Source organism: Coptis chinensis, chromosome 3 (genome assembly GCF_015680905.1).
Source record: "Coptis chinensis isolate HL-2020 chromosome 3, ASM1568090v1, whole genome shotgun sequence".
NCBI classification, from domain to species: Eukaryota; Viridiplantae; Streptophyta; class Magnoliopsida; order Ranunculales; family Ranunculaceae; genus Coptis; species Coptis chinensis.
In genome coordinates, this window is record NC_141458.1 from 116645962 (window position 1) to 116659638 (window position 13677).

General features: G+C 38.6%; 1 protein-coding gene and 1 long non-coding RNA gene across 3 annotated transcripts; both read right to left on the minus strand.

The window, feature by feature from the left end:
- Positions 1-441: 441 nt before the first annotated feature.
- On the minus strand, positions 442-1559 carry LOC147513414 (uncharacterized). Its single transcript, XR_015217382.1, has 3 exons — positions 854-1559; positions 655-755; positions 442-574 (listed from the first exon to the last, which is right to left on the minus strand). It is a non-coding gene; the product is annotated as an uncharacterized LOC147513414 (long non-coding RNA).
- Positions 1560-9867: 8308 nt separating this feature from the next.
- Positions 9868-13298, minus strand: RRP41 (3'-5'-exoribonuclease family protein). 2 transcript variants are annotated; one of them, XM_086596458.1, is made up of 12 exons: positions 13146-13298; positions 13016-13062; positions 12880-12940; positions 12770-12808; positions 12612-12679; positions 12161-12239; positions 12042-12078; positions 11406-11522; positions 11229-11314; positions 10950-11039; positions 10753-10821; positions 9868-10221 (listed from the first exon to the last, which is right to left on the minus strand). In XM_086596458.1, exons 1-11 carry the CDS (start codon positions 13197-13199, stop codon positions 10774-10776), a joined length of 726 nt encoding a protein of 241 aa, XP_086452584.1. In that variant the 5' UTR covers positions 13200-13298; the 3' UTR covers positions 9868-10221; positions 10753-10773. The 2 variants fall into 2 exon arrangements, with proteins under 2 accessions (XP_086452584.1, XP_086452585.1); XM_086596459.1 differs by having other exon boundaries at positions 9868-10273.
- Between the last annotated feature and the right edge of the window lie 379 nt (positions 13299-13677).

The following is a 13677-nucleotide window of genomic DNA, read 5'->3' on the forward strand; positions in this document are numbered from 1 at the left end:
AGACCGACTTTGCACTAGAAACGCACTACCCTCTGAATCAAAATATAACTCTCTCTCATACGGTGTGGGGAAGAAGAGAAGAAGAAAAGGACCGGGTTTGAGTTTTACGTTTACCGAGAGTTGAGTTTCGATCAAGTCTATTTTCTCTATGGACTCACAAATCCTATTTATAGAGGTTAGGAGAAAGAGAGACCAACTCCTAATAGAACACCGAAACTTGTTTGCTTCAAGAAAAGGCAAAACAAGTTTAGGCTATTGGTCAAACCACTACCCACAACAAGAAGCCCAAGCCCAGCCCTCAACCCCACCCGATGTGGTGGATAACCAATGTGGGACTATCTACTATGCACTAAAGTGGCGAGAATACCATTTGTTCATCTCCTCCACTTTGCACACACACACTAGTATTTAGAAATACACAAGAGATTCCAACAGTTAGCCTACCCTGTATCCTTAGCCTTCCTACTTCACAAAATTTTGCTCCAAGTAAAGTTGTCTGAAAAGAAGCAAAACTTGATGAAGCAAATAAAGTAGACGTTGCAGTTTGAGATTGCCACCGGCTCCAATTCTTGGCCTGCAAAATTCCAAAAGGTAAATTGTGGTCTAAGAAGATTCAAAAACAAAAAGTACGGAAAAACAAGCAAGTTACTGTACCATGTACGTAAAATTCCTTGAGTAAGCACGCTTTGCAGTTGCAATTACCGCAACAGAAAGGCCATGCGCTATCAACTTCTTAGAAAGTCTTTCCAGGATACCTATTTTATCAGAAGGTAACATAATTTTGTTATACAACAAAGAACCAACTTACACAGTGGAAAAATAGATCAGAAAATCAATTGTTCATATTACTTACATGGATCTTATACAACCTAGTTTGAACCTATGCAGTCAAAGGCTTCCTTAGGACCATCGCCAAGGCTCTAGGCTCACCCATAGCACCTCCAGCCTCAGCCATCACCTAGCCCCTCGGCTCCCCGGCCCAGTTAGCACATGCACCTTTAACTCCATAAGTTTGAACACTTGGTCATAGTCACCATTTATACAGCACTTCAAGTACAAAACGCTTACTGAATACAAAAATATTTTTGCGCTAACTAGCTACAATTCTAGAACATATATACCAGAGTGTTCTACATTTATCAAGGTTGAAACTACAAAAAAAAAGTCCTTACTAACTTCCATTATTACGACTTTTTAATACAGTCATGGAAATAGTGCGTTTCCTTTTGCAATTGGAGAAATAAATAATACCAGTCTTATCAGGAATGGGTGAGAGCAGACACAAATAAGAAAGATGGAGCTAACAATGAGGACGCAAATAAGAAAGATGGAGATAACAATGAGGTTAGTGCCACTAAGGACGCAGGCACGAGTAACCAATTTGCGGCTCTGGCAGAGATTGAAGAGGATACACACGGAAACGAGATAGTAGAAGTGCTGAATATTGAGACAAAGGTGTTGTATGCAGATAAAAGAAAACAATAGAAGACAAGGACAGAATAAAAGGTAATAACCAAGGCGCGGATTAGGCTATCCTTAAGGAAAGATTTCGCCCCTTCCAATGGTGCAGAAAGTCAACAGTGCGTCTTCCTCACAGATTCAATGGTTAACAGCAGATCGACTTTGCACTAGAACGGACTACCCCTCTAGAACAAAGAATATAACTCTCTCTCGGGCGGCCGACAGAAGAAGAGAGAAGAGAAGAAGAATAAAGACTTATCTGTTTCTCTGATTCGTGTAGGGTGGGATGAAGGGACAGTATCCACGAGTTCTGTTTCGCTGGTGTATGGAGGCAGCAGCAGCACGACTCCCGTCTCTTACTCTCTGTAATGGATGCTATTCTATAGACACACACTGCTGTGTTTATATAGAGGTTTCAGTCGGTAACCAAACCTGAGAATGACTCCTCAAAGTCGGTCTCCCAAAACAGCTATGAGACAGAGTCCAACTCGCACTGCGACTCCAGCCAAAACTTGTTCAAAAAAGAAAAACAAGTTTAGGCAGCAATTGGTAATCCACTACCCACTAGACAATCAGCCCAAGCCCAAGCCCGACGCGACTCGGGCGGGCGTGCGCGTGTGTGGCTTTGGATGAGTCCTCCCTCCTAACACAAAAGCCTTTGTACCCTAAGGGCACGCCCTTATGCTAGAGGATCACCTCATATACCTCACTTGCTAGTGGTGGTTCACCAATGTGGGACTAAACAACACACAAGTATTTTGAAATACTCATTAGAGATTCCAACAATCCCCCACTATTTCAAAATACTAATAGTCCCTCACTATTTTGGAATAGGATATTACAAAAGAAATGGGTTAACGAAATGCCAGAGAGAATCGAAAAAACAATGCATAAGATACTGGTGTTTTTCGGGCTTGAACCAGTCATAGGGTAACATGTCTTATAATATGTGAAAGTGGTGGATTAAAAAATCTTTGAACCAACATTCCCTTGTAGTAAAATAGAGGACATGCACCCACATTGCTCTTTCATTATATGCCTGTTCTGCGGTGTTGCGCTTTTTGGCCCTTGCGTTGCCTGTGTTATGTGAATGCTCTAGAGTATTTGCTCCTCGAATACTCATAAGAACCCCACCCAGTTCTACATTCACGTAGGTGGATATCCATCAAGTGTACATAGCAGTTAAAATACACTATCTCATAAAAATAATGGACTATGGATTCCATTAAGAGTAAAATAACTCATCCTTTTCTCATTGCTATTCAAGTTATACAAAGTATACAATAATGCTATCTAGTCATAAAGGACGGGCGTCAAAGAAAGACAATAGCATACCGTGAGCTTAATGAGGTGACTTGTTTTTCTTTTGAACCTACTTCATGGGATCTCCAATCACATAGGTGGGGTTGCCGTCGATTGTCGCCTCTCATCTAAGGCAAAGTCCAATCCCCTCGACGATCAACCACTTGTCTCCCTGTTAAGTGGTTTTGTCGAGGATCAACCAAATTTAACTCTTACCTCACATAATCTAGAGCCACAACTCCAGATTCCAAGAGCTACTTTATAGATCGTAGTCTCGCATTTAATATGCCCGCTTTTCCCATTATACAATTTGCTCTTTTGCCTTTGCTATTCATACCCGATCCACAATGCATAGTACAAATGGAGGCGGTTTTGTACCAATAGGAAGATCTGCCAAGAGGTTTCTAAGCCACTCGGCCCTCAAAGACTTGCTTTATCTAAAGCAATAAGCTCGGACTCCATGGTTGAACGAGCTATCAAGGTCCGCTTAGAAGATTTCCAAGCGATCGCACCTCCACCTAGGGTGAAAATATAACCACTAGTGGACTTGATATCATGAGAATCGATATCCGGTTTGCATCACAATAACCCTCTATCACGGTGGAGTTTGTCTAAACCTTATGCCGTAATTCATTGTTCCTCTCAAGTACTTGGCTAGTCTCTAAGGCACTCCAATGTTCTTGGCTAGGACAATGAGTGTATCTGTTTAGCCCGCTAACTGCATAAGCAATGTCGTCTAGTGCAATTCATCAAGTACATGAGACTACCAATAATTTGGGCATATCTAGACCGAGTACACCATGTTGAGCATTTTTCTCAAGTTCACTATTTGCCTCATAAGGTGTTGACATAGGCTACTATCATAAAAGTTAAACTTCTTCAAAAACTTCTCAACATAATGTTCTTGTGAAAGCGATATAGTCATCATCAAGTTTTCGATGATTTTGATTCCAAGAATCACATCGCCTTCTCCCAAATCCTTCATTTCAAATTGGGAGGATAAAACATCTTGGTGTTTCTCACAACATCAAGGCTAGGACTCATGATTAACATGTCATCCACATATAGACAGATAATCACATATGTATTCACATTAAAAGATTTAAAGTAAATACATTTATCAAAGATCATTTATGTGATATCCATTAGACATCATGACATCACAAACTTTTCATGCCATTGTTTTGGCTTTTGTTTCAACCCATATAATGACTTAACTAACTTGCATACCTTATGCTCATTCCCCGGTACTATCAGTACCCTCGGTCGCATCATATATATTTCTTCATCAAGATCACCATTCAAAATGCAGGTTTTACATCCATTTGATGAATAAATAAATTATGAATAGCAGCTAGAGCCATTAGAACTCTTATAGAAGAAATCCTAGTTACGAGGGCATAAGTATCAAAATAGTCAATGCCTTTTTCTCGAGAATCCCTTGACTACAAGTCTAGCCTTGTATTTCTCAATGGAACCATCTAGTTTCAATTTCTTTTTGAAGATCCACTTGTAACGATAGGTTTCAGCCCGGAGGTAGATCAACTATCTCCCATGTGTGATTAGCTATAATCGAATCTAGTTCTCGAGTGTATAGCATCCTTCCGTAAAGGAGCATCTCGAGAACCGATTGCCTCATTATACGCCACAGATCATCATCAAGAAGAAATGTGTAAAAGTCATCACCAAAATTGGTGGATTTCGTCTCTTTTTACTCTTCCTAATTTCTTGTTCAGAATTTCAGGATCTCATTGATTGTTGTTCACTAGAGCAACCAACCTCTCAATGCCAATTTTCAAAGGAAACAAATTCTCAAAGAAATCAGCATTTTTACTCTCTATAATAATGTTAGCATCGACAAGGTTATTATCGATTTTACTACTAAAAATCTATATGCGACTATTATGAGCATAACCAATGAACATACAATCAACAGTTCTAGGTCCCAATTTTCTTTTTTAGGTTCGCTCACAAGAACCTTAGCAAGACACCCCCACATTTTTAAATATGTCGTTAGGTACATGACCTTTCCATAACTCATATGGTGTCTTATTCCCTGTTTTCTTGTTGGGTATCCTATTCTCAGATATGGCAAGCAGATAGGATTGCTTCCCCACAAGTTTAGGAAGCTCCGGAACTTACAAGCATAGCATTCATCATCTCTTTTAGTGTTACTTTTTTTCTATTCGGCTACTCCATTAGACTTCGTGAGAGTATGGTGGAGTAGTCTCATGAATAATGTCACTCTTGTCACAAAAGTCCCGGAAGGGGTTAGACTCATATTCTCCACCCCTATCGGACCAAGTCTCTTAATCTTACAGTTAAAATTTGGTTTTCAACTTCACTTTGTACTTGAGAAACATCTCACCGCCTCATGCTTGTGTCTAAGTAAATATACCATGGTGTACCTAGAGAAGTCATCTATGAATGTAATATAATAAAACTTCCCCCTCTAGACATGGTACTTCGAATTCACCCAAACCGTATGAATAAGAGTTAGTAATCCAGTTTTATCTCTAGACACGCTTCAAGGGGTTTCTTCGTGGCTTTAATCTCAAAGACATATCTCACATTTATCATTAGAAAAATCAGAAATATTAGACAATAAACCACATGCTTTCATCCTTTTCATATATTGAACATTCACATGTCCTAGTTTACCATGCCATATATTAAAAGAGTCAAAGCAAGTAAGCGTATGCATTCATTCTTATTAATAATAATGTTGTCAAGTACATTCAACATGAAAAGACCACTTTATTATTAAATAACCTTTACCAACAAAACCCTCATTCTTTGTCGAACAAACTTGTCACTCTCAAAAGTCACCTTGGCCTTTTTTTCCAAGTAGGGACACGAAAAATCAGATTCTGACGAATCTCAGGAACATGAAGAACATTACTAAGTGAAAGAGTTTTCCCTGAAGTTAACTTCATAAGAACCTTGCCTGTTCCCTCAACAGGAACAGACCTAAAGTCACCCATATAGACCTTTTTATCTTTCACTAGTATGTAGTCTGAGAAGGCTTCAACATCACCACAGACGTGGCAGGTGGCACCAGAATCTAGTACCCAGTTCCTCTTCCCAGTGGCTATGAACACTTGTGACACCACAGCTGCAACAATATCATCTCCCTCAACTAGATTAGCATTCGGAGGATCATCAGTGTCTTTCTTGTGTGCGACCGAAAAGTCCTATGTCCAGTTTACCACAAACATAACAATTTCCATTGCCCGCATACCCTTTTTTAAAAGAAGTGCCTTTGACCTTGAAATTCTTATTTTTTTGTTGGACTTCGCTTCTTAGAGGTTTTGTAAGATTTCTTTGGGATTACCTTCAATGATATTGGCTTTAGAATGGAATTCCTTAGACAACACCTCATCCCGAAGTCTTGTTCTTTTCCTCTATGTGAATGTGAATGATCACATCCTCAAGAGTCATCATACGCTTTATGCTTCATACTATTTTTATAGTGTTTCCAAGACTTCGGGGAGTTTCTCAATCAAACATCCAAAGAACAAAGGTTTGAATTAAATTAATACCCTCGGTTTTCAAATCATTAATCAAACACGAAAATCATGGATTTGAGGCGTTACATCTCTATCCTCTCTCATATGGAACTTTAAAAAAGTCCCAATAGCATATTTTTGAGTACCAGCATCCTCTATTATGTATTTCTTGTTCAAACTCTCCCATATATCATGTGCATTCTTATTTGAACAATAAATATCAAAAATTTCATTGGACAAGGTACTCAAAATAGCATGACGACATACCTTATTCCCATTGAGCCAAGCAGCTTGATTTCTTTCGAAATCATTAGAACCCTCCATGGGTGCTATATCAGTGAGATACTTTGCATAGTTGAGTACATCTAGGGCTGTGAACACCCTTTCTCTCCATCTCTTGAAGTGTGAACCGTTGAAGGATTCAATCTTAGACACATTAGGTAAGTTGCAAGCATTCAGTAGAGGTGCAGCATCTCTCATAGACGAAGTAACTTCCATGACTCCAGAATTGGTTTCTTTGATCGGCGTGGTGTCAACAGGTGTAGACATCTTAATCTTTCCTTAAGATTGTTGTATGCAGATAAAAGAAAACAATAGAAGACAAGGACGTAATAAAAGGTAATAACCAAAGTAGCGGATTAGGTCGTCCCTAAGAAAGATTTAAGCCCCTTCCAATGGTGCGAAAAGGCAACAAAAAGCGTCTTCCTCCACAGATTCAATGGTTAACAAAGACTGACTTTGCACTAGAAACGGACTACACTCTAGAACAACAATATAACTTCTCTGGCGGTGGAAGAAGAGAAGAGAAGAAGAATAAAGACTTATCTGTTTCTCGATTAGGTGTAGGGATGAAGGGACGGTATCCACGAGTTCTCGTTTATTTGGTGTATGGAGGCGGCGGCGACGACTCCGCCTCTTACTCTCTAAATGGATGCTATTCTATAGACACACACTTTCTGTGTTTTATATAGAGGTTTCGATCGGTAACCAAACCTCGAGAATGACTCCTCAAAGTCGGTCTCCCAAAATAGCTATGAGACGAGTCCAACTTCAAGATCTGCGACTCGGCCAAAACTTGTTCAAAAAAGAAAAACAAGTTTAGGCAGCAATTGGTAATCCACTACCCACTAGACAATCAGCCCAAGCCCGACACGACGCGGGCGCGCGCGCGTGTGGCTTTGGGTGAGTCCTCCCTCCTAACACAAAAGCCTTTGTACCCTAAGGGCACGCCCTTATGCTAGAGGATCACCTCATATACCTCACTTGCTAGTGGTGGTTCACCAATGTGGGACTAAACAACACACAAGTATTTTGAAATACTCATTAGAGATTCCAACAAAAGGTCCGAGTGGAGACAGACTCACCTAGTGTGGATGATACTAACCTACCGCGTGTGTGTGCATCACCCACGGCGATGGGTGCCACATCGCTTCAAGTGGATACGCGACAAGAAAAAGAAATGGAACCTCTATGCTCAAAGCCAGTGAGCATGAACTTGAACGAGCAAGTAGAGAAGGAGGTGACAGCGGTATAAGCTATGATTAGTAGAGTTTTAGACTCCTATTCTTCATCAACAACGGGAGAAGAGTCCTCTAGTGCCTCTTCAGAAGCAACCAATAGAGTCTTAAATGAAACCAAATCCATACTGAGATTGGTCAATTGGGCAGATCTTGCTAATGACAAAGATAACTCAGAGGATGGTGATGAACCATGGCAAACTCAGAGGAGGAGAGGAAGTAAGCCAACGGGGAAAGTTGTCGATCTGACTCCTCGTCCACCCAGGGCTAGAAACATATCAGGAAGATATAAATGAATTACTCTTACTGGAAACACACAGGGTTTAGAATTTAGAATGAAAGGTTTATCACTTTCATGGAATATTTTATTTTGGATTCAACCCGTATTTTGTAACCTTATTATTATATATAATATTCACATTTTGCCTGCAAAAACAAAAAAAAATACCAGTCTTATCATTCCACAAAAATTGATGACACTTTAATCTTCTCTACTTTATTAACCTGCCCTTCTATGTTCAACGAAAACACATAACTTCTCCAAAGGAAGGACAAAAAATTTACAAAAGCAAAATTAGAGTTTGAATCAGAAATAGAGAGCAAGGCAAAGGACTTACAAGAGAGTCATTGGTTGGCTTTCTTCATCATCATTGATTGAATGGCTCCTTTCAAACACATCAGCACTGAAACTAGGACCGTGGAGATTGGAGGGAAAGAAATATTAATCTGATCGAGGCCATCGCGACCGTCGATGTAAAAACCACACTACTTTCGAGAAGAATTGAGTTTATGGTGTGTTGGGCTTTGGGTCTTCTTTTTATAGACCCACCGGGCTTTTTATGGACTCGGCGTTTTTCTTAAGCTAGTCTAAATTTCGCACGGTTAGTTTATTAGCTTTATTCCTAAGAGCATTTCCAATGCAGTGGATATGGTGGGTTTGTGACTTTATTAGCCTCTTTTTGGTTCAAATTTTTTGTCCAATGCAAAGATGAATATGGTGGTGACTATTTTTCCAAGTTAAAACGAAAGTGAAAACTTTCAACCGAGATAGCGGCTGAGTTGTAAATTTCGGACGGGATGTTGGATTCCGTATGTGTGTTTTTTTTAAAAATGGGTTTTTTTTTTTTCTGACGGAATGTTTGATTAATATTCACCTTTACATTGGACATCCTCACCTTATTTTTCACCACAACAGTAGAAAAGAAAGGAAATTAGGCTGCATTGGGAATGCTAAGTCCTAAGCAAACACGTGACACTTATTTACCGTGCTGTTACTTAGTTAGTTAGTTAGCGTTAATCCTAAGCAACTAATTCCTACACGTGGCACTTTACTTACGTAGACGGTAACAAAATTTTAAGCGGCGCTTTCTTCTTGCACGTACTTCGTATTTTCTACCGTGTACAAACCTTGTAGCAATCTCGTACAAAACCGTATAGCGTTACCATTACGCCAAACAGATAAAACAGTAGCCAAACCTCACATCACCTTCAGCAGTTCTTCTCCGTTGATTTGCCTCGACAAAAGGTAATCATCATCTATCTTTATTATCTTTTAAGTTGAAATTTTCTTATTATTTTTCACTTGTTTCGATTCTCATAATATTTCGATACTTTTGTAGATATCGTCTCTTTCTTCAATTTCGTCAAAGGTTAGCCGTGGGCGTGTCGACATGAAATCTGGTAATTTCTTTTATTTTCTTTTTGCAAGCCAACAACAAAAACTTGAAGTGGATTGTGTCAAGTTAACGTGAACCACTGAACCATGATAAGTGTGATAATTAACTGAATTATATGTTTAGAGTCTTGAGTTCTGGTTTGTTAATGCTAATTTCTGTATCTACATGAGTTTGATTCTGGTTTGTCTTCCCAACTTTCTGCTGCCTCCTTGTATGCTCTTACTGTGTGACCAATCTTAGGTCACTCAATCCACGCATTAGTAATACGGCACTGGTCAAAGGGGCTAGCAAGTAGGTGGACCAAACATTCAAACAATACTGTTGAGCCGAGGGCAGCCCTCAACACCAACAAATTGTATATGAAATTATGAACAAATTTTTTTGTGACAGCTGCAATAAGGGTTGTCAACGACAAATCAATCACATATCATATGAATTACTGGGATAGCCTGCAAAACCTAAATTTAACAAGAAAGAGAACCATCTTCCAAGGTACCAATACAAAAATCAAGCAAACCAAAAGGTTTCTTTAAGTGTCTTTCACAAATTCATAAGAAGAATCAAAGCGTGATTTTTGCATGGCATTTTCTACAATCTGGCCCACCTTCTCATGACTTTTCTACTCTTGGAGATTGGCGACTGACATATCTTTTCCAAGAAGCTTGGGTATTTGTGTGGGCTTAGTTTTGGTCTTTGTAAGATCAAGGTTGCATCAAAATTCCCAATCTTCGTAACTGCCTAGTGCACGAGGCTCATCTGAACAGAACCATAATAGTGTTAATTATGATGACACAATCACCTAGAACACCTGCTCGATACAGTTCAGAGTAAACGATAAGAAAAATGTATTACAACACAGCATGATGCACTCACATGCTGTACCAAGAACTAATCTACCTACTGAAACCAGTACCAAGAGCGGAGGCTAAAGTTTCATGTTGGAACTCGAAACCATCTTTAAACCTTAAATTAACTCTTGGAGTCCCAAAAGTGCCTTCACTTACCAGGACAGGACAGGTCCAGGCTGGGTCAGATCAGTTTCATCGCCCACAAAAGTTCATCAAATTCACTCATATAAGCAAACTTTAACACATACTACTGCACGGTTCAAGCACATGTATGTTTTTACAGTATTTGTTGGCAAAGCCCCCCTATGAGTATGTTACATGCACACCAAAAGAGACCGTGGATCCAGTGACCAGTCATCCAGTATTACCATGAGAATATTACCAAGACAAATTTTCCACTCATATCAAAAAGAAATATAGTAGTTAAAGAAAAACGTACGTTTGTTACCCTGATGAACAGCTATACACCACAGCGAAATTCCAGTTGCTTGGTATTCTCTAGTAGTACCTGTCAATTTAACCAGTTAAATAGGTAAAAAAAACCACACAATTTTTGGTACATATGAAAATAGTGCTTTCACTGCTTGGAATGTACTTGAAACATAATAGGGGATATTGAATAATGAGATTTTTTACTTCTCGAATGTAATTTGCAACTGCCTTGCACCCTTCCATAGCAAGTTGCATCACAGTTTCAAAGGTTTCCATTGGTAGTTTTGCATCCATCTGTATTAAAACAAGAAAAGCTTTCTTTATTTACTTGAAAAAGTGCAAATTCAAATTATGTATGTACAGTAGACTAGTAGAGATACTTAATATAGGAAATACTACATGCATATAACCAAGTAAGGTGTGCCCATTACATTTATTGAATAATCCAAATATCTAGAGATAAATTACTTATATGGGACCGACCTGAAGCAGTGTGACTTTCTCTAACTTTGATAGCATTCCTACAGTAACATCAGGGCCTCCAGCGCTATCCTCTATATAGTTCAGATCTGCATATAAATTTTTTAACTCTAATGAGAAAACAAGCCTTATCCTTCTAAATAGTGAGTTTTTTTTTAAAAGTGCAAATTACATATATACCCAACAAAGGAGTGCTGTTAAGAAATCCAGCACTGCAGGAAGTAACAATATCACGCATTGGGATCCCAGCATCTGCTAGTGCCAAGGTTGCAGCATTAATGCATGCAGATCTTGTTCCTGCAGAGAAAGATGGTAATGGCTTCAGTTCTCAAATTTAAGGGTGAGTTCCATTACTGGTAATAATTCCCACACTCATTTATAGGCTTAAAAACTCTAATCTCACCTAAACTATTCTACTTCAACTACTTGTTAAAAGGTTCTCACAAATTAACGAGTTGTGAAAAGTTCCCACAAACAAATAAATTGGTCCATAAAGCTTATTAAAATGGAAGTTTCGCAAGGGAAGTATTCCCACAAATCTTACACACTCTTCAGATATCCATGGATCAGTCAGAGTTATTGATGACAAATTTGGGCTAAGGGCTTATTGTTACTATACAGTTACATTTCAGGTCATTCCCGTATACTACCACATAACATTGATGCTTATGAACTTACAGCTCGTTTTATTTAAATTTCGGTCGTCCTACATTCCAAGACAGAAAAGAAAGGAGAAGGTGGTGGAAAACAGAAGAGTGAATTCGTGAGGATCATTTGAAAATGAACCAAGTGCTTTGCCAAAAACTTCCTGCTTACCTCCATCAGCTTGAAGAACTTGAACAAATATGTCAATCTGCATATACATGAAAAGGGAGCTTTAAGAAAGGTTCGTGCAGATAAACAAGATGTTAAGGAAGATACAGTTTCAATAAAACCTGAGAACGAGGCATTAGATGTGTCATTATGCAAGCTTCCATGGTTTGACGAATAACTAGTGATATTTCTATGGATCGTCTGCAAATCATACGAGCTGACTGACATTAGAAAACTTAACAAACAAATATAGCTCAGTTTGGTCATGATATACAAATCATATATATGCCCAAAATCCCAATACGAAAAATGAACCGAGTCATGAATAGTCCAGCAAAAGTCCTTAAGATGCTCGTGTTTGTGTGACACAAATTAGCACAAAAATGTAAACAGTGGAACATTCTGTTCATCTGGCTGATATATATCTTTCTTTTATTTTATCTTATGCCTACTTATTAACTGGCTGGAATTTTTCGTTCTGTCTAGGTAATTCTTTATATTTAGGATTTCAAAGGTATGCTAAACTATATTAACAGCATAAATCATATAGCAAAAGAAGAGAAGATAATATACCTGTCACCCTTTGGCTTTCTCATACGGTCTCCAGTGCTAAAATTAGCCATGCTATACTCGCAGCGCACCTGGAATATGAAATTATAATATAAATTGGAACGCGAAAAAACATGGATATAATATAAGTAGAGGTTAACTTTAAAAGGCCAAAATATTACCAGTGCCTTGTCACTCATCTGTTGGCTCCTATTTTGAACCTGCACAACATAATTAAACCGTCAGTTTTCAAAAACAAGTTAAAAAAACAAAATGTGTTAAAAAGTGGAACCTCTCTAGGACCATAAACAGCAGCAATGACTTTAGTGTTACCCATTTCGAAAACAGCTGACCTGAGATGAAATATACAATTAATGCTTATTAATTTCGGGTATAAGAAAAGGATGTTATATATTTTTTTTCCGTACCCGTCTGCTTTAGAGACAGCACCTACTTCGCCACGAATTTGCCTCATCTGATTTTGAAAAATATAAAAAGTAAAAAAATGAGTCTATAATAATTATGAAGAGAAAAAAAAAAATAGAAGAGTGAAGTGACCTCCATGGGACGACGTCCGTCCAAGCGAAGACCTTCAGGACTCACGAACTCCATTTCACTTTCTATGCTGCTGCCCAAACCTGTTTTCTCTGTAGAGGTTTCTGATTTGAAGAAAAAAGAGAACAAAAGGTTTTGGGCTTGGAGTTTCCTGGGTGCCCTAATTTAAAGCAAGGCCCACGGTATTGATACTTTGGATTAGCCCATACTGGTCTGATATTTGATTTTTCTGATTTTTCCAATACTGATAGCTCTCTCTAGATGGTGGCAGTATACTCTTCAAAATTGAAATTTGGAGAAACTGGTTGCAAATGCAATTGTAGAACCTATTACACGCGTCCTAAGTTGAAAAAAAAAACTCACGCGACATTTCCACTGTTGTACAAAATTGAAAAAGTTAGAAAAATAACTCGCGCGATATTAGTAGTGGTGTTGGTCAAAGTCAAAAAAAAAAAAAAATCGACGAAATTTGCAATGGCGCGCGACATTATCAACATCGCTCTGCATCCACATCCGCATCCAAATTGCCAAATTT

What these genes read in the sequence shown, in the direction of transcription:
- RRP41 (XM_086596458.1), bottom strand. Translation starts at nt 13,199, where the DNA reads ATGGAGTTCGTGAGTCCTGAAGGTCTTCGCTTGGACGGACGTCGTCCC. An exon ending in CTGTTTATGGTCCTAGAGAG is followed by an intron (nt 12,809 to 12,879) that starts GTTCCACTTTTT and finishes TATGTTGTGCAG; the next exon opens with GTTCAAAATAGGAGCCAACA. An exon ending in TTGCAAATTACATTCGAGAA is followed by an intron (nt 10,822 to 10,949) that starts GTAAAAAATCTC and finishes TTAAATTGACAG; the next exon opens with GTACTACTAGAGAATACCAA.